Source organism: Sarcophilus harrisii, chromosome 5 (genome assembly GCF_902635505.1).
Source record: "Sarcophilus harrisii chromosome 5, mSarHar1.11, whole genome shotgun sequence".
NCBI classification, from domain to species: domain Eukaryota; kingdom Metazoa; phylum Chordata; class Mammalia; order Dasyuromorphia; family Dasyuridae; genus Sarcophilus; species Sarcophilus harrisii.
The window spans coordinates 63,479,925-63,503,549 of NC_045430.1; the positions used below are offsets into that span (position 1 = coordinate 63,479,925).

At 38.2% G+C, this 23,625-nt stretch overlaps 1 protein-coding gene across 2 annotated transcripts in view; it reads left to right on the forward strand.

Annotated features, from left to right (window-relative positions):
* Positions 1-23,625, forward strand: part of LOC100926503 (voltage-dependent L-type calcium channel subunit alpha-1C) — a 342,775-nt gene that overhangs the window by 298,315 nt on the left and 20,835 nt on the right. For both annotated transcript variants that reach the window (XM_031937793.1, XM_031937792.1), the window contains exons 32-39: positions 507-598; positions 4,558-4,723; positions 6,256-6,383; positions 8,290-8,386; positions 9,608-9,710; positions 19,712-19,813; positions 21,044-21,171; positions 22,056-22,190. In XM_031937793.1, coding sequence (XP_031793653.1) covers positions 507-598; positions 4,558-4,723; positions 6,256-6,383; positions 8,290-8,386; positions 9,608-9,710; positions 19,712-19,813; positions 21,044-21,171; positions 22,056-22,190 — 951 coding nt within the window. The remainder of the gene's footprint in view (positions 1-506; positions 599-4,557; positions 4,724-6,255; positions 6,384-8,289; positions 8,387-9,607; positions 9,711-19,711; positions 19,814-21,043; positions 21,172-22,055; positions 22,191-23,625) is intronic.

Here is a 23,625-nt window from a genome sequence, read left to right on the forward strand (position 1 = left end):
AACAGGCTTATGGCATTGTGCTAAGTGCTGGGTATACAAAGACAGAAATCACAGGTCCTGCCCTCAAGGGGCTGACACTCTAGGGGATAGGCTCCCGCATATGGCAGGTTGAAATAACCAAGCTTAGCATTTATTTAATGAGAATAATTAAAATAGGAAAATAATTAATTTTTCAGTAGTATTTGCATAAAATTGCAATTCTAAACACAGAAAGAATCAAGTTAGGATCCTTCAGAGATCAATTTGGACACTTCAGTGGCAGAGTGGAGGAGAATAATTAGGTGGGAAAATAGGGATAAAGGTTAAAAAGGGAAGTTGTGGCTTGCTAGCCCTGAAAGTGTTGTTTGGTAGCCTAGGTGTCATGGGAACGTGTCTAGCGTACCATGTGAAAAATTCTCTCATTCTAGGATCACCTCTGGCCTTTGACAAGCCCAGTAGTGTTTGTAGATTATAGATGGGAACTGGGGGTTTAATCAACTGTATCACAAATGCCTTCTCTCTGCCAGGTGTTTGGCAAAATTGCCCTGAATGATACCACAGAAATCAATCGGAACAACAACTTCCAGACCTTTCCTCAAGCTGTGCTGCTACTCTTCAGGTGGGTAACTCAGAGATGCAGCTGTAAATATTTTTAAATCACCAGATGGCATTGGAGAGCAAGGCAGGTTCAAACATGAATCACCAGAAGAATGTTCCTCATACATGGGGGAATTCAATCCTTCATCCCTTCCTGAGGCTGGAATTTCCCTAGCAATTCCCTGTCGAGGATACTTATTTTAAAAATCCATTAAACTCAAATTTATTAAATACGTAACTCCAAATCCCAGATTCATCCTCTCTCCCCCCAAATTGAACCAAAGTCTCATTTCTAAATCAAGGAATTTCCCCTTCCCTTACATAGTCTTAAGTAAAAATACAATAAAACATGTATATTGACCAACTGTTTAATCATATTTAAAGGCTTAGAAGTAAACATGCATATTTAGAACCAAAGCTAATGCTTCCTAAGTTCAGGAGAAAGCAGGAAGTTTACAGTGGATAATTCATAATATATTATGCCTCTCCCTGGAGAGGGGGAAGAAGTGAGGGGTAAGAGCTCTCTTCCTGGCCCATGATCAATCATATTTCACACCAGGACCATGAATGGATCATCCTCTCCTCCCTGGATAAGGTATCACTGCAGTCTCTCCCTATAACTTAATCTCTATTGGTAGCCCTCCATGGTTCTCTATTTTCTTGAGAGAAATTCTTGCTTCTTGTTTTTCTGGCTCCTACTTCTATTCTTCATCCTAGGTTTTTCCTCCAGGCCTCTTCAAAGCCAAAATCAGAGGAAAAACTTTGAAAATTTGCAGTTTCCTTGTTTTGTTTGTTTGTTATGGTGGGGGACACTCCAGCCAGCAAAGCAAGCTCCTGAGTAAGTTTGTCAAGCCATTCCCCCTGTGATATGGCCAAAAATGGGCTACCCATATTCTCATTCCAACTCAGAAACTCAGAGGGACTGTCACATCTAAAATCTCACCATTAAACTATGAGCTCTGAAGCTCCTGTCCATCCATCTCCCCTTCTTCTTCAGTCTTCCATCCTCACTTCAACTTTCAGTCCTGAATTGAATTAGCCCAAAGGAAATGCAAAATGTGCAAAATTAGGGAAGCTAGCCCAGATTTCATAGGGACCATTGATGTCCGACTTGTGGCAGAGCACTGGGAGCTTGTAATGGTCTGATTGGTTACAATCAGACACACTGTACCCCGACTCTAAAACAGTGATGTCATTTTGGTCCTCTTCAAAAAGGAAGGACAACAGCCAAAAGACTAATCCTTCCCACATTGCTGTCCTCCTTATCCATTACTAAAGTTCTGGTCTTACTTTATACTTCTGTCTTCTGTTCTTATTAACAATCAAATCATGCAAAACCTGAAAACTAGTATAGGGCTTTTTAACTTTTCTTACCCATGGCCTCTTTTTGCAAGAGAAATTTTTATGTGATCCTGGGTATCTAGATATATAAAATAGATATATAAATCAAACATTAATTGATAATAAATCATAATTTTGTGACAATTGTCAGATCCTATATGGGGTCATGAAGCAGTTTAAGAACCTGGGCCCACTTACCTTGTCATGCCTCCTAATTCTCACATATATCATGTAGCTATTTCTTCATCCTCTAGGCTTGCCCATTCATTCCTGCTGTTAGAAATGTACTACAAAAAAAAAAAAAAAAGGACTGAGGAATAAATGAAGTAAATTTGCTTATTTTTGGTTCTTGCAAGAAATGGGTGATTTCCACCTATCCCTCAGGGACAGTTCCTAGGCAGATCCATGCTTATAGACTTGAGATTGAGCCTTTTATTTCTTATCCTGAAGCACAAGGTCCTTCTCTCATTGGCTGGGATGAAGAAGTTAACGGACTTCTTAGTCCACCATGTTCCTCCTTGATATGTCCCCTCTCCCTCATCATACAACCCATGTTCAAAAATGGCAACAACAAAAAATAACTCCTTTGGAGAGGAAGAGTTAATTAACTCACTAAACATGCACATTCAGTGCTTGCAATTATTTTTCACGCACTTCTTGTTTTGTTGATTTTATCAGTTTAGCAGTTCAGTGGCTCAGCATCTTGTTTTATACAACTATGTCAAAAAGTGGTCTTTCTCTAAATTTTTGGCCATATAAGGAAAAACAGTTCTATAGGATGCTCACACTCCCTGTGCTCAGTGGCAGATAAGTTCCTAGAGATGGACCACTATCACATTGTTCACTCAGACTGTCTCGGGATCCTAGGAGAAATCTATCATGAGGGAATACACTTCTCCTTACTCAACGCTAGCTCTAAAACTAAACTACCAATTTGCTTCCATTTATGGAAACAGTCTTGATGATACTTTTAGATCAAAAGCATAACTATTTGCTTAGCAATAAGGCAAAAGAAATAATAATATCAGAGTTATTCATCTATTAAAGCAAATGCAGGAATCATAGTTATATTACAATTCACACACAAATATGGTTCATATTTTTCTCCCAAGGCACAGTATTTACAGGAAAGAATGCACATATATGTACACACACACACTGGCTGGGAGAACATAAGTGAGGAAAATCCATCTTTTCAGGGTAACTCACAGCTTTGCACTCATTGGTCCATTCAGGAACACCTGTACTACATAAAGCTATGTCTGTGCTGACTTCTGTTTGTTGGTTCTCATCGCTCAACCTGGGCAAATCCTCATTTCTTTTATTCTCCAACCAACAAAACATTTATAAGCTCTTTAAAACTACACTCTTAAAAGGATATCAGAAAAGTGCTAAATTTTAATTTATCTACCAGTTCCCTTTAAGCCAGAGAATTCCCAGACTCACCAGGCTAGCTTTCTATGAGCAGTACAAGTTCAGGCAGAACTATTTCACTCAACAGGATTCTAATCAAGTTATACCAAATGGAGTTTGCCCAGAAAAAAAAAAACTGTTTGCCCTCTGGACAAGGTAAACAAACCCCACCAATTCTTCACTCATCAGGATTGTAGCTCTGAGAATCTCTTCCTATTGAGCAATATACAAGTGTTAAAATCTCTTTTCTTTGGACAAATATCTGAGATGCTTCACCTCTCAAACTCTAGGTGTCGCTAAAGGTAAATAAATGGGACTAAAACCACATTCCAATAAGCAAAAAAAAAAAAAAAAAAAAAAAAGCCTTTTATCCACCCAAGAATTGGAAGCTTTATTTTGTCAATTTCCCTACTTAACACTAGCTTTCAAGCTAAACTACCAATGTGCTTCCATTTATAGAACCAGTCATGGTGACTTTCAGATCTTAAATAAATTTGTTTCTGCTTTTTTTTTTTTTTAAACAGCTCAAACAGCTTCTTTTTTCCCCTTTCCCACTTGTCCATCTCCACTGAGTCTTTATTCTCTTGCCAATCTTCCATTTTTCTCACCATATACTCCTTACATCAGAGTTCTTTGACTCAACATTCACTTAGGAGGCAATAACCCATCAAGTCCCCAAGTCACAGTATTCAATAAATTCATTCATCTTAAAATGAACTTTAATGTTAATTACCTAGGGGAGTATTTACATTGGAATGACCATGCCATAGAATTAAAGGAATAAGTGTCTGATGAAATAAATTAAGGCAACAAATCAGGCCAGTGATTAAGAGTGTTTTGTATATCCCTCAAATCACAGTACATAGAAAGTTCATATTTCATAAATGTCAAAGTTGACCCTGTTGGAGATACTATAATTATTGTGATTTCTGAGTATAATGATGACCTATAATGATAGAGCTTTTTGTTTTCCTTTGGCTCTTAGACTTTTGATGATAGTTGTTTATTGCTCAATTTATTTGTTTACATAATTCCAGCCGAATTTTTAAATTTCAGTCGTTATTCTTTCTCACAACAAAAATGTGCATCTCTTCCTTCTGAATCTGGCCAGCTCCCATGTCACAAAATGCAACTGGTAATGTTAATGGCAATGAGACTACTGTCTTGTAGTTCCTCCTTGCCAAGCCTGAGTTTTGATCCTGCCTTATCTCTGTTCTTCCCCCATAGGTGTGCCACAGGAGAAGCATGGCAAGATATCATGCTGGCCTGTCTTCCAGGAAAGAAATGTGCTCCTGAGTCTGAGTCAAGTAACAGTACTGAGTCAGAAACGTACTGTGGCAGCAGCTTTGCCGTGTTCTATTTTATCAGTTTCTACATGCTCTGTGCCTTTCTGGTGAGCTAATTCTGAAAGCAAACCTTTTCTGGCTTCTCATCCCATCCCTGCTCCAATCTGACCAATGCTAGGGAAATGCACATTCTGTTCTAGAGTTCCCCAAGCCCTCAGGGTAGCAAGGTCCCAGAAGAGCCCAAATTCCAGCCACAGAAAGAACTGGCTTCGGAAGATGAAGCTAGAGCAAGCTTGTCCAAAAACAATAAGAAATGCGGAGTGTATCCATGGCCAAAAGCTCAAGCAACCCAAATGGAACACATTTTCTTCCTGACTATTAGGAGCATACCCTATTGTGTGGCTCAGAATTGTGAGTGATCACCATTTATTTTTTTAAAAAAGCTGGAGATATCTCTAGGAGCAAAACAAAAGTTTATTATATGCTCTCATGAGAAGCGGATGTCCCTCCAGTCGAATGGAGGAGGCACTTTTTGGGACAGGTTCGATACTTTAAATAGTCCCTAACACAAACACCCCTCCCACTCATCCTCATTAGCTGGGGGGTTTTACATTCTAAATGCAAGAATTACCCAGGAAATTGAATTTTGGCCAGTAGGTACATAGCTGCCCATATTTGATAAGGGTAGGAAGAAAATGATGTGATGGGAGAATAGTAAGAAAGGGATTTAGGTATGTCCTTGAGTTGATGCCCAAAGACTACCTTCAGGCCCACTCCAACTGTGGGGTAGATGAAGCCTTACTCAATTTTCACAACTGTCTTGAGAAATCTCACTCCATTTCATTCACAATGAGCAAGAGATTTTGATTTTGATTGTGTATAACAGAGAAATTTCTGACAATTAGAAAAAGAGATCTAAACGGAAAAGATCCTTAGTCCAACCCTCTCATTTTGCAGGTTAGGAAAATGAGGCCTTGAAAGGTTAAATGGCCTGCTCCAGAAAATGTGAATAGAAAATGTCAAAACTGAGATTTGAATTCAGATCTCATGATTCTAAGTTAAATGGAAATAAACCAAATAATTAAGTCTCCAATACTAAATATTTAGGCAAAGGCAGAAAGACTCCTTGTAGAGAATTTTAGACTAAAAGCTTCAGACAGTGTGGTCTCTATTGTCTCTTCTAAGATTCTGGAATCCACATAGAAGTAGAGAATTTGCCTGCTGACCTTTGTAAAACTATATGGTTTTTTTTTGTTTTTTGTTTTTTGTTTTTTTTTTAGAGAGAGAGAGAGAATTCCCTGTAGCTACTAAACGCTGGTTTTATAGCCTGCTATATGGTTTCCTTGGAAGGCTAATATTTTCACCAACATTCAAAATGGCAAGGGACAAGGTTTTGAACAGTTATTTCTTGGAGATAGTAGCAGACAGTTTTCAGAAATCTCCACTTACCACCAAAAAATATCAACTGTGTAGCTCTGCTAAAGAAAAAAAGAAGCCCCATTCTCCCTTCAGGGGCCCAGACAGCAGAGTTCGATGTCATGTCCCCAGTTAATTATCTTGGAACAGAGAACTATGGCCTTGGCAGAAGCAGGAGTGTCTGGGTAGGGTCACTGAAAGCCCCTCTTTCTACCTTCTGCAGATCATCAACCTCTTTGTAGCTGTCATCATGGACAACTTTGACTACCTGACAAGAGACTGGTCCATCCTAGGTCCCCATCACTTGGATGAATTCAAAAGGATCTGGGCAGAATATGACCCCGAAGCTAAGTAAGTATACACAGAATGGTAGCTTATGGCATATCTCTGCTAATATTTACAATAGCAGACAGATCCATACTGAAGGTGTGGAGAGAGTAGTGCAAATAGAGGCTATAGATAAGAAAAATTACCCTGGATTAGAGGCTTGCAACTCAGTCTTCAGCATTCATTTGGAAATATTATGAAATGTTATCAGCCTGAAAGATAAAAAACAGAAAGAGAAAGAAAAGAGGAAGGGAAGGGGGAGGAGGAGAGTGAGATTGGATGAGAAGGAAGGAAGGAAGGAAGGAAGAGAGGGAGGAAGAGAGGGAGGGAGGGAGAAAGAGAAGAAGAAATAGAGGGAGGGAGGAAGGGAGGGACAGAGGGAGGAAGGAAGGGAGGGAGGGAGGGAAAGAAGAAAGAAACAAGGAAAAAAGAACTATTCTAAGACCAGTCATGTTAAGAAAATCGAAGGATCACAATAATTCATAAAAGTTTACATTTACATATTACTTTATGATTTATAACCTACACAAAAATCCTCCCCTGATACCTCACCAATGAATTAAAATGGCCTGGGCTCTTGAAAGCAATGCCAATGGAGCATCACCTCTGGAAGCTCTTTCAAATAGAAAAAGCTTTGAGTATAGACCTAGAAACAGCCCATAGATTTCCTGTACTTCATGAAAGCAAACTTCAAAACCTCAAATAGTTTTAGAAAGAAATTGATTAGATCATTTAGGTAAGAGAGACAGAGACAGACAGATGGAGAGAGAGACAGACAGACAGACAGAGAAAGACAGAGAGAGAGAGAGACAGAGAGACAGAAAGACAGAGATAGAGAGAAACAGAGACAGAGACAGAGACAGAGAGGGAAAAGAAGAGGGAGGGGGAATGCTGGGTTCTGAAAAGTTTATTTTATATGGGATTAAGACGGTCACATGTGAATCATCTGACAAAGGTATCATACATTAGCCACATACAAATCACATGAAGTTATTGACAAAACACAAACTTGGGTGGACCCAAAACAAGTCCTGGATATGGAAGTCCCAAACAAGAATGTTTTAGATATAAGACCCAAAATTCCTTGTGGCTATTTCCAGCATTCCTGGAGAGTTACTGAGATCAGGTAACATTCTGAGTACAAACAACCTCCAAAGAGTATAATAATTTTATGAACGCCATTAAGCATTCTTCCCATGCGAGCTTAGCAAAATTCAGAGAGATGTATCTCTATCTTGGTCATAGGGGAATGAATTTTTTAATCACAGTAACCTTCAAGGACCATAAACTAAGCCAGGGATTATGATCTTCAATAGGGAAGAGAGGTCCCACTGGCAAAATCACAGATTCTTGAAAATGAGGTATGATTTAGAAAGTACTCTCCTCACAATTTTGTAGTGCCTAAGTCATCTGAGTGTTGTTGTTCCAGTTTTGTTGATGGGGATCAGTTGAGTCAGAGAGAGAAGTTAAATGTCATTTAACCTATAGTCACATAACTAATAAGTATCGAAAGCAATTCTTGACCCTAGGACTTTTAACTTTACCTCCAGTTTGCTTTACATTACATCATACACCAGTTCAAAAACATTTCAATCATGGACAATAAATCACATATAGCAGGCATTCAGCAAATCCTTGTAGATAGATTTATTGAATCAATAAGAATTTTAGTTAGACTTTTAAAATCACTTCACTTTAAAACATTGGAGTGATGGTCAAATTTTATTTTAGTTTTCAATATGCAACCATTGACAGCAGAATATCCCATGCTGAAAAATAGCTTGACCAGCTGAGATACAACTGTCTAACACTTTCCCTTAGAGGTTTAGGCTACCACGGGATGAAGCTTCTGAATGGTTGGGGTTAAGGAAGGAGTGAATCAAATTGAGAACTTTATCTTTCTGACTGTTCCCTTCTCTCCATCTTCCAGGGGTCGTATCAAACACCTGGACGTGGTAACCTTACTCCGGAGGATCCAGCCCCCTCTGGGGTTTGGAAAGCTGTGCCCTCATCGAGTGGCATGCAAAGTAAGCATGACTGGGTGAAGGGTAGGGAGAAAGAATGCTCACCCTGTACGTTATAAAAGAAAACACATTTGGGGAATGGAGAAGAAAAGATGGGAGAGAAAGACATTCACTAACTGTGTAGCCTTTGGCAAATCAATTAATCTTGCTGGGTGTTAATTACTTGATTTGTAAAACATAAATGCCAAAATAGGGGTATTTGCCCAAATGATTCATTGGTGTTCCTTCTGGTAAGATCTATAAGTGAATGAAGATAACATCTTACATTCTCCTAATTTTACTCATATGGTCAATTTGAGACCAAAGAGAGAGAGCTACCCTGATGAGACTTCATCTGAGAGTCCAGACATACTCCCCAGAATAGGATGCCTAAGCTCTTTTTGATGGCTTCTAGAGATATGTGGTCTGTTAGTAACAGCATCTCTTTTCCTCCTAACTGAGGATGTTAACTGTCTAACCCTAATCATGTGATCTTTAAGCTAAAGAAGCAGGCAAAGGTCATTTAGTTTATCTTTATGCCTCCATGAAAGCTTAAGCTGTTTCAGTCCATCTCTATGAATATCATTTCATGTTCTTTAAGCCTGCATAGGCTTAAGAACACTTTTGAGTTTCTTCTCAGGTTTTTGGTTTCCATTCCCCAACATCCTCTTCTTGGATGGGGGTATTAAACAGTGGCAGCCCCATGACTAATGGGACAGTCCCTAGAGAAGCTAGAAAGACTCATTTGAGTTTCTTTTCTTCTTCCTTTCCCTACTACTGCTTTTTGGTTAAGGTACTCATTGGCCAATTGAAAGAAAACTATGGGATGATAGAGGAGACATAATATAATATAAATATTATGCACTCTTGGATAAGACAAATTGAATGGACACAAAAAACTATATCTGGGGACCAATTCAATTCCATCTGATCCTACAAATATTAAACACCTACTGTGTGCCAGATGCTATGCTGTGTCCTGGAGATACAAAGATAAAAAAAGGACACAACCTCTGGTTTTAAGGAGCTTATTAAGATTCTAAATAAATTCAGCATTAGCTCCACAACTGTCGTAATAGCTCAGTGAGTCTTTTGAGAACTATTTATTTCAAACAGTTCAATAGGTGGGCAGCATCAGGTGTGGTAAATCAGGCAACAGAAAAAGAACCTCAGAAACAGATCTTGAGGGACAGGGGGAAGAAAATAGAACCAAAGGCTTTATTTAGTCTTTCCCTTTTCCCACAGCGTCTGGTGTCCATGAACATGCCTCTGAACAGTGATGGGACTGTAATGTTCAATGCTACCTTATTTGCCCTGGTCAGGACAGCCTTGAGGATCAAAACAGAAGGTAAGGAAGTCTTGTCACACTTGACCCCCCCCTTCTCCCAGAGGAAGGAGAATCACAAATAGAAATAGCCTGATTCCATAGATATATTTCTAATCCATAGGTATAAATCTCTAAATATCAAAGAAATTGTACTAAGATTGATGTGCATTCTTATCCAAGTTACTTCTAAATCATATAAACATTGTTTTACAAAGTTTTGTTATCCTGTACAGATATACTTTTATATGCAGTTTGAATACCTTGTTTAATCTAGAATATAAAGGAATATATCTCTTCTCCCACCCATCACACTTAAATTAATGTGCATCCTAAAAGACTTAGCCCATCTCCTGGTTGTACATGAGCAACAAATGTATCCTAGAGACAGGATGAATCTGGCATCCAGATTCATAGTTTCACACTTTTCTGATTATCAGAAGATTCTTCTTGTCCCCCACCCCTGATACTAAAACCCGATTACTTTCAAACTCTGGACCTTACAACAAAGTCCAGAAATGTTTCTGATATTCTACAGGGGAGGGTCGGGGAGATAATGTGTGGCCCAAAACAAATATAAAAGGAGATGTACAAACACATGTTTGTACTAATGTTGAATTATCCTAGAAAACAAAAAGACCTTTTGGTAGAAAGGAATATCCAGGGAAGTCAAAGTGAATAAATGACTTGGGAGGAATTGTAACATCCCACCTGTGGAATGCACAATCCGTGGAAATGCCAGAAATCAGACCAGCTGCTCTGGCTCTCACAGAGATCATGAAAAGCGAAGAAAAGATAAATAAACAGTGGCGTTTTTCCAAGTGAAGAATCATATGAAAAAGATCTTTATTGTCATTAACTACCCTTAAATGCTTTCTAACCACAATATTGCTAAGGAAACACTAATGAAAACAGAAAGTAGATAAATCAGTCAGTATATGAAGGGACTATGTGAAAGTTGGGTTCAAGGAGAAATTTTAGCATTCTCAGACAAACTGTCTCTCCTCCTATCCAGGCAGGTGGCTTATTGCTCCTGCAGATCCATTCCCATCCTCCTCAAGCATATCTACTCCCAAAGCTTCCAGTCCTCCACTGGCCAATGAGCAAACTGAAGTGGGGGCTTGGTGCCAGGTCAAAATGACATGAGTTACTGCAGACTGAGGGCAGATTAAGCAGGCAAGAATGCCTGAGAAAGTACAGCTTGGAATATAGCAAGCTGTGCACAGGCTAGACAGGTGTGATACCTGGGAAGTTGCACAACGTGCTGCCATTGTCAGCAATAAGCATTTGCCGATCACTCACAACATGTCAGGTACCATATAAAGTGTGTTTAAGAAAATAAGAAATCTTGTCCCTTCAAGCATCTACTAGTTACAGCACAGCTTATCCAACCACTAGTGACAGAACAATTATAGGGTTTGAAGGAAAAAGAGGGGACCGGGAGCCAGAAGACCTGAGTTCCAGTTTTGTTAGGCCATTAACTGACTCTGTGACCATGAACAATTTCTTAGCCTGTCTGAACTTCAGTTTCCTCATCTTTAAAATGAAGTGGTTGTACAGATGACCTCCAAGTCCTTCCCTACTTTTTAGCTATGTCAATAAAATCTCCTCTGGTTTTCAAAGACCTGGGAAGGAACTTAGATGACATCAAGACCAACTTCCTCCAAGTATCAGAATCTAATCCAACTTATTTTCATGTCATGGTCCTCTTCAAGAATGAAGGACAAACAACAACGTCTGTGAGTAAAGCCACAAACTGGAATTGATCAGGTGGAAGACTTTTTCCTTCCTTCCTCCCTCCCTTCCTCTTTTCCTCTCCCTCCCTCATTCCCTTCCTTCCTTCCTTCCTTTTCCTCCTTCTATCCACATAGGGTATCATACCCTTACCCTTGCACTTTAAAGAATTTTCTTTTCTTTTGCACTTCTGAACCCTCCCAAAATATTTTGGGATTTACTAACTAATTTCTTTCTTAAGGGCCATGCCTTAAAGCAAAACCCCTCTGATTCTTACTGGCCTCCAACAGGTCCTAGGTCAAGTCCCATTTGGTCATTGTTTTAGTCCCAATTGACTCAGAGTGAATGCAAATAGCAGTCATTTCTGCTTTGGCCAGAAACTCTGAGAGTCTTTCTCTCCCAGATTTATTTATTTACTTACTTAGATTTTTTGGACTATGTGAAAGAGGAGATTCTTTGCCTCAACTGAAACCTTAGTTGCAGTCACTGAATGGATGTGAAATGGATGTGACCTCAGTCAAACTGAGACTTGTTGAAGACTTTAGCTTAAAAAGGCCTTCAAGGTCTCTCATTTCTTCCAGAGCCATTTCCAGTCACTTTGATCCATATCTTGACACTGAATCCAGATGGCTCTGGAGGGAAAATGAGGCAGGTGACTTTGCATAGCCTCCCCTCCCTCAAATCCAATTCATTTGCATGCAAGTAGGAAGAACAAACAACAACAACAATTACTATGTGTCAAGAGGCAAAGGAATAAATAGTTGGAGAAGAGCCAAATGAAGATACCAAAAAATGGCTAGCTGAATCAGAGATGTCGGTGAGAATCACAAAGAGCAAACCAAGAGCTGAGAGAAACGGAAATCAAGCTCAAAACAACAATATTCCAGAAGTATGACATGTAGAAGATCAAACCAGGAAGAACAGAAGAATAGTGCTTTGGGGACACAGTTCCAAACTGCTTTCCAGAATGAACTAATTCACATTTCTATCAACACTGCATTGCTGATAGTACTATATCTTTTTTCCCATACTCCCTCCAGTATTTGTCATTTTCCTTTTTTGTCATCTTAGCAAATCTGATGGATGAAAAGTAGTGACACAGAGTTATTTTAATTTTAATTACATTTTATAGGGTTATTGACAGCTTATTTTTTCCTCTGAAAATTCATATCTTTTCTATTCATATCTTTTGACCAATTGTCATTTGGAGAATGACTCTTATTTTTGTAAAGTTGACTAAATATCCAGAAACCAGTCTTAAATCCTTAGAGAAGCTAGATAGAGATCCAGAAAAATTAAACCTATGAATTGGGCATGGGAAGTTAAATAGTCCTCAAAGTGAGACAAGGAGTAGAATGAAGGAAATTCTATCCATGATTAGTGTTAGGGAAATAAAATTCAAGTTGGAAGCATTATATTAACAGAATACATATACTAAAAAGTCAGGCTAAATTTGTGCCACGGAATATCCTGAATATTGTAAATCTAGAAGTCAAGGAACAGAAAGTCTATTTTGCCAAATAAATTTTTTAAAAAACCTAAAGAATCTATAAGGCCTGAAATCAAAATGCATTAGGTATGTTGTGATTTCTAATTTTACTAATTCCCAGAAGGGAAGTTGGCAGATAAGCCTATTGTATGGTCATTGTACACTTGGCCTAAACATAGGTGGTAGGATATAAGCCCCTTAAGAGGAGAGAGAGACCATCTAATTTTTGAAATCATATTCCTAACATTTAGCATAATGCGTGATATGTATGAAGTGCTGAATAAATACTTATTTATTCGACACAATGGCTGATGTCATGTCATAGTTGCAGTCCCAAAAGTCATAGGTAATTATTGGTTGTTTAAGATCTTGAACAATGTTATATGGCTGGTCTCTGGCCTCTCATGGCAAAGACAGATCACTATCTCATTGTCCTCATTAAGAAGGACTTAAAGAACAAGTATAATTGCAGTAGTGAAGCTGAGACCAACTTTTCCTTGGATGTGGATAGCATAAGTGTTTGGAGAACAGATAATCGTGCCTGAAGGTAAGTTTCTACCAGTGCCTGTAAATTTTCTCTAAGAGCTCTGGCTAAAATTAGTGGCTGAAAAGTTTATAATCTCTAAGAGACTCTGTTGAGATGATGTACCCATCAGATATTCAGATTTAGGTTTCAATGAAAGGGCAGCTACCCGATCGGAATGAGGGAGAGTCAATAGCAAGTTTAAATATACTGAAATAATGTAGTTACAAAGAAAGACCAAATCCAACCCTCTACCCCCAAAAAGAAAGAAAGAAAAAAATATAATCAAAAAAAAAAAAAAAAAAACGGTCCCTGCTATCAAGAAGCATCCATTCTGAGCAGGACCAGGAGATCATTATAAACTTCAACAACAATACTATATGATGACCAGTTCTGATGGACCTGGCCATCCTCAGCAAGGAGATCAACCAAATCATTTCCAATGGAGCAGTAATGAACTGAACCAGCTACGCCCAGAGAAAGAACTCTGGGTGATGACTAAAAACCTTTACATTGAACTCCCAATCCCTATATTTATGCCCACCTGCATTTTTGATTTCCTTCACAAGCTAATTGTACAATATTTCATTTCCTTCACAGGCTAATTGTACAATATTTCAGAGTCTGATTCTTTTTGTACAGCAAAATAACGGTTTGGTCATGTATACTTATTGTGTATCTAATTTATATTTTAATATATTTAACATCTACTGGTCATCCTGCCATCTGGGGGAGGGGATGGGGGGTAAGAAGTGAAAAATTGGAACAAGAGTTTGGCAGTTGTTAATGCTGTAAAGTTATCCATGCATATAACTTGTAAATAAAAGGCTATTAAAGAAATAAAAAAAAAGAAAACACAATATAACTATTAAATGCAAAAGTTAATATAAAAGTACAACTTTCTTCAATTAAGCCAGCTATTAAAATATTTTAAATGCAAAAAAAAAAGCATCCATTCTAATGGGGGAAACAAGATGTAAATAGGCATATACAAAGCTGAATGAAAGTGATTTTTTTAAAGTAATTTAGCAGCTGAAGAAACCAGGAAAAGCCTACAACAGAAGATGAATTTCTTGCTAAGTATTGAAGGAAGACATGAAAACTGTAAACAAAAAATACCATTCCAAGAGTGGGGTACAACTAGTACACAGCATGGAGAATGAGAGCAGTATCATGTTCAAGGAATTGCAAGTAATTGGGTTGTACGATATGTGGAGATTAATGAAAACTGGAAAGGTAGAGAGTGAATTATAGAGTCTAAATGCCAACCAAAGGTGTTTACACTTGATTCTAGAATAATATGAAGCCATTAAAGCTCATTGAGCAGGAGAGTGACATAATACAGACCTATACTTTAAAAAAAATCACTTTAGTAGCTAAGGGAAGAATGGTTTGAAGTGGAGCTATAAGACAGAACCAGGAAAGAGCAGTGTGAAGAAAACCTAGCAAGAAGAGAGTCTATAAGACATGGGGATTAACTCAGATCATATACTGTTCAAAGCTCAAGAAGAGACAAGATTAAACAACAAAAAAAAAAGATTGTTAGATATGGTGATTAAAGATCCTTGCTAAGTTTGAACAGAGAAGTTTCAGTTGAATGATAACATTGGTAGCCAGATCGTAAAAGATTTAAAAGACAGTGAAAGGCACAGTGGATAGAGCACCAGCCCTGAAGTCAGAAGGACCTGAGTTCAAATTTGTTCTCAGACACTTAACACTTCCTAGCTGTGTGACCCTGGGCAAGCCATTAACTCCAATTGTCTTAGCAAAAAAAAAAATTTAAAAGTAGTGAAAGGAAAGAGAGACATTGATTTTTCACAAGGAATTTAATTGTGGAAGAGAAGATAGATATAGAATGATAGCCAATAGAAATGATCAGGTCAAGTGAGATTTTTTTTAAGAATGGGGGAGAAAGGGACATATTATAGGAGCAATAGAAAGAATTAGTAGATAAGGAGAGACTGAAGATGAGAGAGTAGAAGAAATTTGCTGAAGAAGTTGGGTAGGAATAAGATCAAGGGTGTATGCCAAGAGTTTGGCCTTAGAAAGGAGAAAGACTACATCTTCATCTGATATTAAAATTTAAAAAGATATTTGGACTAAATTCTCTGGATTATTGGTATAATCTAAATATATTTGAATGACATGAAATGAGGAGGGAAGAGGTGAGAGCTTTGACTAAATAATATTCATTTTTTAATGAAGTATAAGGTAAAGCTCTTAACTGAGAAGATTGGGGGAGTGCTATGGTGGGGTTCAAGAAACAGTTTGAACCAGCTGCTTGGAGATTTGGATAACAAATCAGTTATAGAGGAATAAAATGTATGCCTTGTTGCAGTGAGACCCCAGTTAGAATGAGATAACATAAATTCATAATGTGACCAATCAGCACATCTTCCAACTTTGTTCAACACCTCATGAATAGGATTGAGGAAGACAGATAGAAGGAATAATACAAAGTTAGGTTTTGATAATGAGTCATCAACAAGAGGACAAAGGATCAAGTGATTCTGTGGTAAAGTATAATGTCGTTATGAGTTGGTTCACCTGAGGATGGAGGGAGGCAAGGGAGGAGAATCGAGCTAGTCTGCCCAGAAGTGATGGTGACCTGAAAAAGAACTGAGGGATGAAAGAAATATGGAGGACAAAGAACAGGGACTTCTGGGAGTGGAACAAGATGGCAGAGTAAAGCCAGGAAACTGCTCAAGCTCTCTGTTTCCCTCAAAAAACACATGAAACTAAGTCTCTGAACAGAGTCTGATGGAATGAAACCCCTCTCCAGCTCAAAATGGAATGGGAAAAACTCTAAGAAAGATCAGTCTCACTGGGGGAAAAAGGTATTCAGCCCAGCTCAGACAGACTCAGAAAAAAGCTGGTAAGAGGGTCTTAATCATTAACTAAGACTCTCAATTCTGGCTCAGTAGAGGAGTAAATCAGGGAGCAGCTTCCAGTCCCAGCTAAGAAGGCAAAGTCTGGGAAACCAGGTTTTTCCTGAAAAGAACAAGAAAAGTTATCCCCAACAGACACAAGGGACCCCTGTGCTCAAAGCCCAGTCTCAGAGATGCACAAGGAAGTTTGGGACAGCACCCCTTTTACCCCCGGAACAGAGCTCAACCATAAAAGTAAAAAAAAGGAAAATACCAAAAGAAAAGGAAAGAAAATGAGCAAGAAACAGAAAAGAATCTTGACCATATAAAGCTACTATGGTGACAGAGAAGACCAAAACATCAACTCAGATGAGCACAAAATGTCCACAGAAGAAATCTCAAAGTGATATGAATTGGTCTCAAGCCTAAAAAGGCCACTTGGAAGTTCTCTTTAAAAAATTTAAAAGGCAAATAAGAAAGGTAGAAGAAAAATAAGACAAGAAATGAGAGGTATGCATGAGAGAGTCAACAGCTTGGGAAAGGAAGGGAAAAAATGACTGAAGAAAACAACTCTTTAAAAAATACAATTGGCCAAATGCAAAAAAAAAAAAAAAAAAAAAACCCACTGAATAAAACAACCTTAACAAAGGTAGAATTAACCAAATGGAAAAAGAGATACAAAAGCTAACTGAAGAAAATCACACATTAAAAACTGAAATGGGACAAATGGAAGCTAATGACTCTATGAGATAGGAAGAATCAGTCAAACAAACTAAAAAAAAAAAATGAAAAAATGGAAGAAAATATGAGATCTTATTAGAAAAAACAGCTTACCTGGAAAATAGATCCAAAAGGGACAATTTAAAAATTATTGGCCTATCTGAATTCCATGACCAAAAAAAGAGCCTGGATAGCATTCTTCAGGAGAGATCATTAAGGAAAACTGCCCCAATATTCTAGAAACAAAGGGGGAAATACTCATTGAAAGAATCTATCCATCAAGAGATCCCACAAGGAAAATACCAAGGAATATTGTTGCAAAACTCCAGAATTACAATCTCAAGGGAAAAAAATACTACAAGCTGTCAGACAAAAACTATTCAAGTATCAAGGAACCACAGTCAGGATTATCCAAAATCTGGCGGCTTCTACAACAAAGGGCCTGGAATACCATATTCCAAAAGGCAAAGGACCTAGCATAACAACCAAGAATTAACTACCCTGTGAGACTCAGCATCATCTTTCTGGGCAAGTGATGGATCTTCAATGCAGTAAGAGACTTTCAATCCTTTCTATTGAAAAAACAAGAACTAAACAGAAAATTTAATCTACAAACACAGGACTCAAGAGAAGCATAAAATGGTAAACAAGGGGGAAAAGATATATTATTTAAAGGTTAAACTGTTTACATCCTTAGATGAGAAAACAGTTTCTGTAACGAGAACTGTATCTGTCACCAGAGCAGACCAGGGGAGCAGAGAGGGGAAGGGGGGTATCACATGGACTGAGATTGTGGTTGTGAATGGAAAAGGTCTGTACTAGGGGACAAAGAACAGAATCAAAGGTCATAAGGCATAGGGAATGATTAAATAAGAAAAAATAATCAGATAAATCATTGATAAAAATCCCAATTTCTGGGTTCCTCTACCAAGGAGTTCTTGCCAAGTTGATATTTAAGCCATTAATGATTGTTCTTTGTTAATGCAAATCTTCCCAGATTATTCTGAAACCATCCCCTTCATCATTTCTTACAGCATAATAGTATTATATTGCAATCATATACCATAACTTATTCAGCCATTCCCCAAATGATAGGCATCCCCTCAGATTACTTTCTTTGTCACTACAAAAAAAAAAGCTGTCATAAATATTTTTGTGCTAATGGATCCTTTTCCTCTTTTTTTTTTTCTGCTGAGGCAATTGGGATTAGGTGATTTGCCCAGGGTCACACAGTTAGGAAATGTTAAATGTCTGAATCAGATTTGAACTCAGGTCCTCCTGACTTCAGGGCTGGTGCTCTATTCACTGCACCACCTAGTTACCCCTCTTTTCTTCTTTCTTGGTTCTCTTTGGGGTATAGACTTAGTAGCAGTATTACTGTCTCAGAGATTATTAATTGCTTTAGGGACACAGTTCCAAATTGCTTTCCAGAATGGTTGGACTAATTTACATCTCCATCAACACTGTATTAATATATCTATTTTCCCATACCCTATCAGTATTTGTCATTTTCTTTCTTTTTTTATCTTAGCAAATCTGTTGAGGGAAAATCTCAAAGTTATTTTAATTTTCATTTCTCTATTTTTTTTTTTTTTGCAATTTAGGGCATTTTTTCATATGGTGATTGATAGCTTCAGGTTTTTCCTTTAAAAACTACCTGTTCGTTCCTTTGACCTTTTGCCAATTGGAAATGAGCTCTTATTCTTATAAATTTAACTCAATTGTCTATATATTTTAGAAATGAAACTTTTATCAGAGAAACTTGCTGCAAAGATTTCCCTCCTCCATTTCTGCTTTTTTCTAATTGATTATTATCATTGACAAAACTCCCTACAGTTCTTATCATGTAGGACAGCAGTCAGAAATGTCCTTATAAATGTAATCCATGGAGCTAATAAATCACATCACTGGCCTAAAGATACAGGCAGGAGGGAAAGAAAAGAAAAGATGAATAAGTGAAAATTATATAATTGAAGTAAGGCTTTAAAGTTTACAAATTATTTCCCTCACAAAATCTGTATGACATGGAAAAAACCGTGATATCCCCACTTGACAAGAGGGGAGTATAAAGGCATAGAGAGGTAAAGTAATTCAATTTGTCACAGATTTAATAAATGTTAGAGCTAAAACTAAAACTCAGACTGCCTCTAACTAAAACTCTTCTGGCTCTAAGATCAGTGCTTTTCTCTCCTGATCTATTATGTTTCTTAAAAGTGGTAAGCAGGGCAACTAAGTAGCACACTGATTAAAGTGACATACTTAGAGGCAGCAAGACCTGAGTTCAAATAACAGTCTCAGATGCTTACTAGCTATAAGGTAAGTCACTTAACCCTATTTGTACTAGTTTCCTCATCTGTATGGCAAACTACACCAATATCTCTGACAAGAAAATCCCAAATGGGGTCTTGAAGAGTTGAACATCACTGAAAAACAACTGAACAAAAAGTAGTAGCAGCAGCAGCAGCATTAATAGTAGTAGTAGCAAGTGTGTGTGTGTGTGTGTGTGTGTGTGTGTGTGTGTTGAGGAATGAAAATTACTAGGACAAGGAAAAAAAGAAATATGTGTATGTGACATGTTAGAGTCCTCCTAGAGCTATTTTCAATAGAAATCAGTGGCACCCAGTCTACAGGTCACCTTCTGGTTGAACTTTTCATTGGGGCTGATGGTGTTTTATTGATTCTTTTTTTTCAGGGAACCTGGAACAAGCCAATGAAGAGTTGCGAGCAATTATCAAGAAGATCTGGAAACGGACTAGCATGAAGCTCCTAGACCAAGTGGTTCCTCCAGCTGGTGGTAAGTGTTCCACTGAGAATCTTCTTCCTCCTCCCCAGAGGTTGCAATGATTTTTCTTCCTGAACACCCATTTTTCATTAGTGTTCTCTGGATCCTTAGAAAGAAAGTGTTTAAATGGATGGTCTTGAATCCAATAGACCTGAGGAATCACTAAAAGAGAAAAGGGTCTCCAGACACTTTATATATAGGGATTGCAACCCCTCTTAAAGAAACTGGATTGACATACCTCTATGGAACAGGCCATTCCTCTTACCAAGATTCTAGTCAGGGGCCATAGAACTTTAATGAAAGTCCTGAAAGTATTGTTCTCCCACAGAAAGCTGGACAAACCTCTATTTATCTTCTAAGGAAGCTTGACCCTGAAAAATAAGTTCCTTCAATTATTATTATTTTGTCCAGAATGTATTTATTTTATCCTAAGCTAACCTGTGCAGAATTTTAAATGGCCTTCTTGTGTGTGAATGGGAATAGTGCTGCTTTGAATCTGTAGCAGATCCAAGGTACCATCACTTCCACATCTAAGTGCTGTGCTTATAGGGAAGCAGGAGAAGTCATCCAGATCTCACAAGATTTAGCCTGAAAATCCCGCCCCCTTCTCTAGTCTCTGGGGAATGGGAAGGGAAAATCCTTAAGTTTTTCTTTTAAAAGCCTGACTGGAAATTGGGTCATGGGAGGGAAGGATGGAGTGTAGTACAAGGTTCTCAGATGCTAACCATTCCTCAAATAAGCAATTAATATGTCTGATCTTGGAGGTCTAGGGATTTCACTCATATACCCACCAAGAGTTATCAAACATCTATTATGTTCCAGGCACATCTAAACATTGGAAATACAAAAACAAAAATTAAGCAGTCCCTGCCTAAAGAGGTTTTACATGTAGTAGGGGAAATAACAAATACAAAAATAAATAAATATGAAACACATGCAAAAAAATGTGATAATTTTTGATGGAAAGGATACTAACAACTGGGATATCTGGCTTAGCTTTCCACAAAAGGTGGAAACACTTTCCCAAAGTGTTGTCCCAAAGTGTCACTCCCTAAATCTCAGTTTTAACATATGTGTAAAGTGAGGGACTTATACTAAGGTGCCTTTGAGTTTTCTGGGAGTTTGAAACTTAATGAGAGTTAACCAGGAACTATTGATGGCAAACATGAAATTGCATTCTTTTGTCTCCCCGCTGACTTTGCTTCCTTTTCTCATCCCCTGATGCTAAAACAACCCTCTCAGATGATGAGGTGACTGTTGGGAAGTTCTACGCCACCTTCCTGATCCAAGAGTATTTCCGAAAATTTAAGAAGCGCAAAGAGCAAGGGCTAGTAGGCAAGCCTTCCCAAAGGAATGCACTGTCTCTACAGGTAAGAAACTAGAATGAGGACTCTACTTTTTTGTGTGCTATGAACCCTTTTGGCAATCTGGAAAAGACAAGACTATGGACCTCTTCTCAGAATAATATTTTTTTAATTCATAATTGAAGAAAATCTTCCATTTTAGATAAAAGCTAATAAAATTAAAAATAATTTTCTATCTCACTTCAAGGACTCTTAAAAATCTACCCATGCATCCCAAATGGAATATATCCAAAAGTTAAGAGCCTGTGGGCTAAAGAGAAAATTAATTCATTCACTGGACCTCATCTCCTCCTCTTCATCCTAACTCTTCTCATTTGTTAAATATGATCCTGTTGCCTGTAGATTCAAGGTCAGCCCTATAGAATGAAGATAATAGGGACTCCTAAAGCCTCTGAAAGCTTCCTTTTAGTCTAAAAATTCTACCTTACTCTTTACATGTTACCTTACTCTTTTCCTCTGAACTCAATGGAAGGAACCATGCTTATACTAGGGTGTGGGATCTTCCAAAAATGATATGATTGTCTCTATTTCTCTGCTGCATCACTTTTATAGATAGCTCACTATAGAAACCAAAATCAGTCAACAGACTAACTAGACAAAACAGACTTAGGGAAAGAGGGCTTTCTCCTCACTACAAGTCTGTGCAGCTAGAATACAGTCCAGAACAGATCATTTAATCTCAGTGCAATCCCCTCATTGTAGTGAATGCTACTTTCAGTGTGAACACAAGTCAATAAAAGAAAGGATACAGAGAGATATAGTCTGATACAGACAGGTGCACACAGATAAGCTGCTGAACAGAGAAGCAGTAGATTTGGTTTGGTCAAGGTAATACTGCTGCCTTGACATAAGCTGGATGGAGGTTCTCACACCATTTGGCTGTATTCTAGGCTGGTCTTCGTACACTGCATGATATTGGACCAGAGATTCGACGGGCCATCTCTGGGGACCTGACAGCCGAGGAGGAGTTGGACAAGGCCATGAAGGAAGCTGTTTCTGCTGCCTCTGAAGATGACATCTTTAGGGTAGGTGGACATCTCACCCTCCAGCACAACTCTTTAATACACCATTTTTTTTAAAGTGGACAGAGAAAAACAATCAACTGGGTAGGCTATATGTTGGACTCTGCTCATTCTATTTCCCTTCCTTTTCCTCATCTACTCCACTCACCTTCTACTCCCCTCTGACTCCAACCCATACCAGCAACACCCTGCACTTATAGGCATCTAGAGTGGTGGAAGCGAATAGGGAAAAAAGAGTCAACTCCTGGATTGGGAAGAATGTGCCCTATTCTGGGAATGGGGAGTTGGACCTTTCCAGTGAGATTTCTCTATAAGCAGAGAAGAGCTCTCTGACAATATCTGCATTAGGACTGATTCCCAACAACCTCAGTTCTGGAGCTTTGGCAAGAATTAAAATGTAGGAGAAGCCCTTCTTCGCTTTAAATAGACTTCCATTTCATCATCATCATCTTCCATGTCTCTTTTTTCCTCTACCCTTTTCCTTCCTCCCAATTCTTGTCAGCTCATAAGTAGCTTTGTGGATTTTAAGCTTGAAAAGATCTTAGAGGTCACTGATTCCATGTCCTTCATTATACATATGAGAAAACTCAGGTCCAGGCAGGGCAAGTGACTTGTCCAGGATCACATAGACAATAAGCAGCAGAACTGAGTTTCAAAACTAGTTTCTTTGCAAATTCCACCTTCTTTGTACAGTGCTTTGATGTCCTGTTGTTTCAACTCCCTTCCTTCCCTTCTTTCCTCAATCAAAAGCAAATTGACTTAAGGAAACGGATCTCTGCTGGAGATCATGCTACCAAAGCTTCATATAGCTTCCTGTCTTTAGAATACATCAAAGTGAAAAAGCCCTTCTATCAAAGCTCTGATACATCCCAGTGTCAGAATAGTAGCCAACTTGTGAATAATCACTCATTCATGCACCCAGGGTAATCAGTCAGTCAGCAGGCATTTAAGAAGCACTTATTATGTGCCAAGCACTATGCTAGTCTTTGGAGATTCAAAGACAAAAATGAAACAATACTTGCCTTCAAGAAGTTTACATTTTATCAAGATAAGAAAAGGGAGAATATTGGCTGAATTTCTTTAACTCTCTCCTGGGAGAAGGATAGATTGTATCCAAACGATATGACCTAGCAGATTGTTGGTCTTTATGATCTTGCGAGATTGGAGGAAAAACATATGAATCTATTAGTTTCTTCTCTCCTGAAATCTAACTTGTATTCCCCATCAGTAACTCAGCATCCAACCAAGAACCTGATTGATATTCAGGCATACCATCCAGAAATACTTTTCAAATCCAGGCCTGAAAGTCATTATCATCTTTAAAGAGTTTTGTTTTTTTTTAAATCCCTAGACAACTTTTGGAATTATTGGGATGTTAGCCTCTAATTTCTGTCCCTTTAATTCTGTCCCTTTTATTTCTCCTAGTATTTCATAAAGG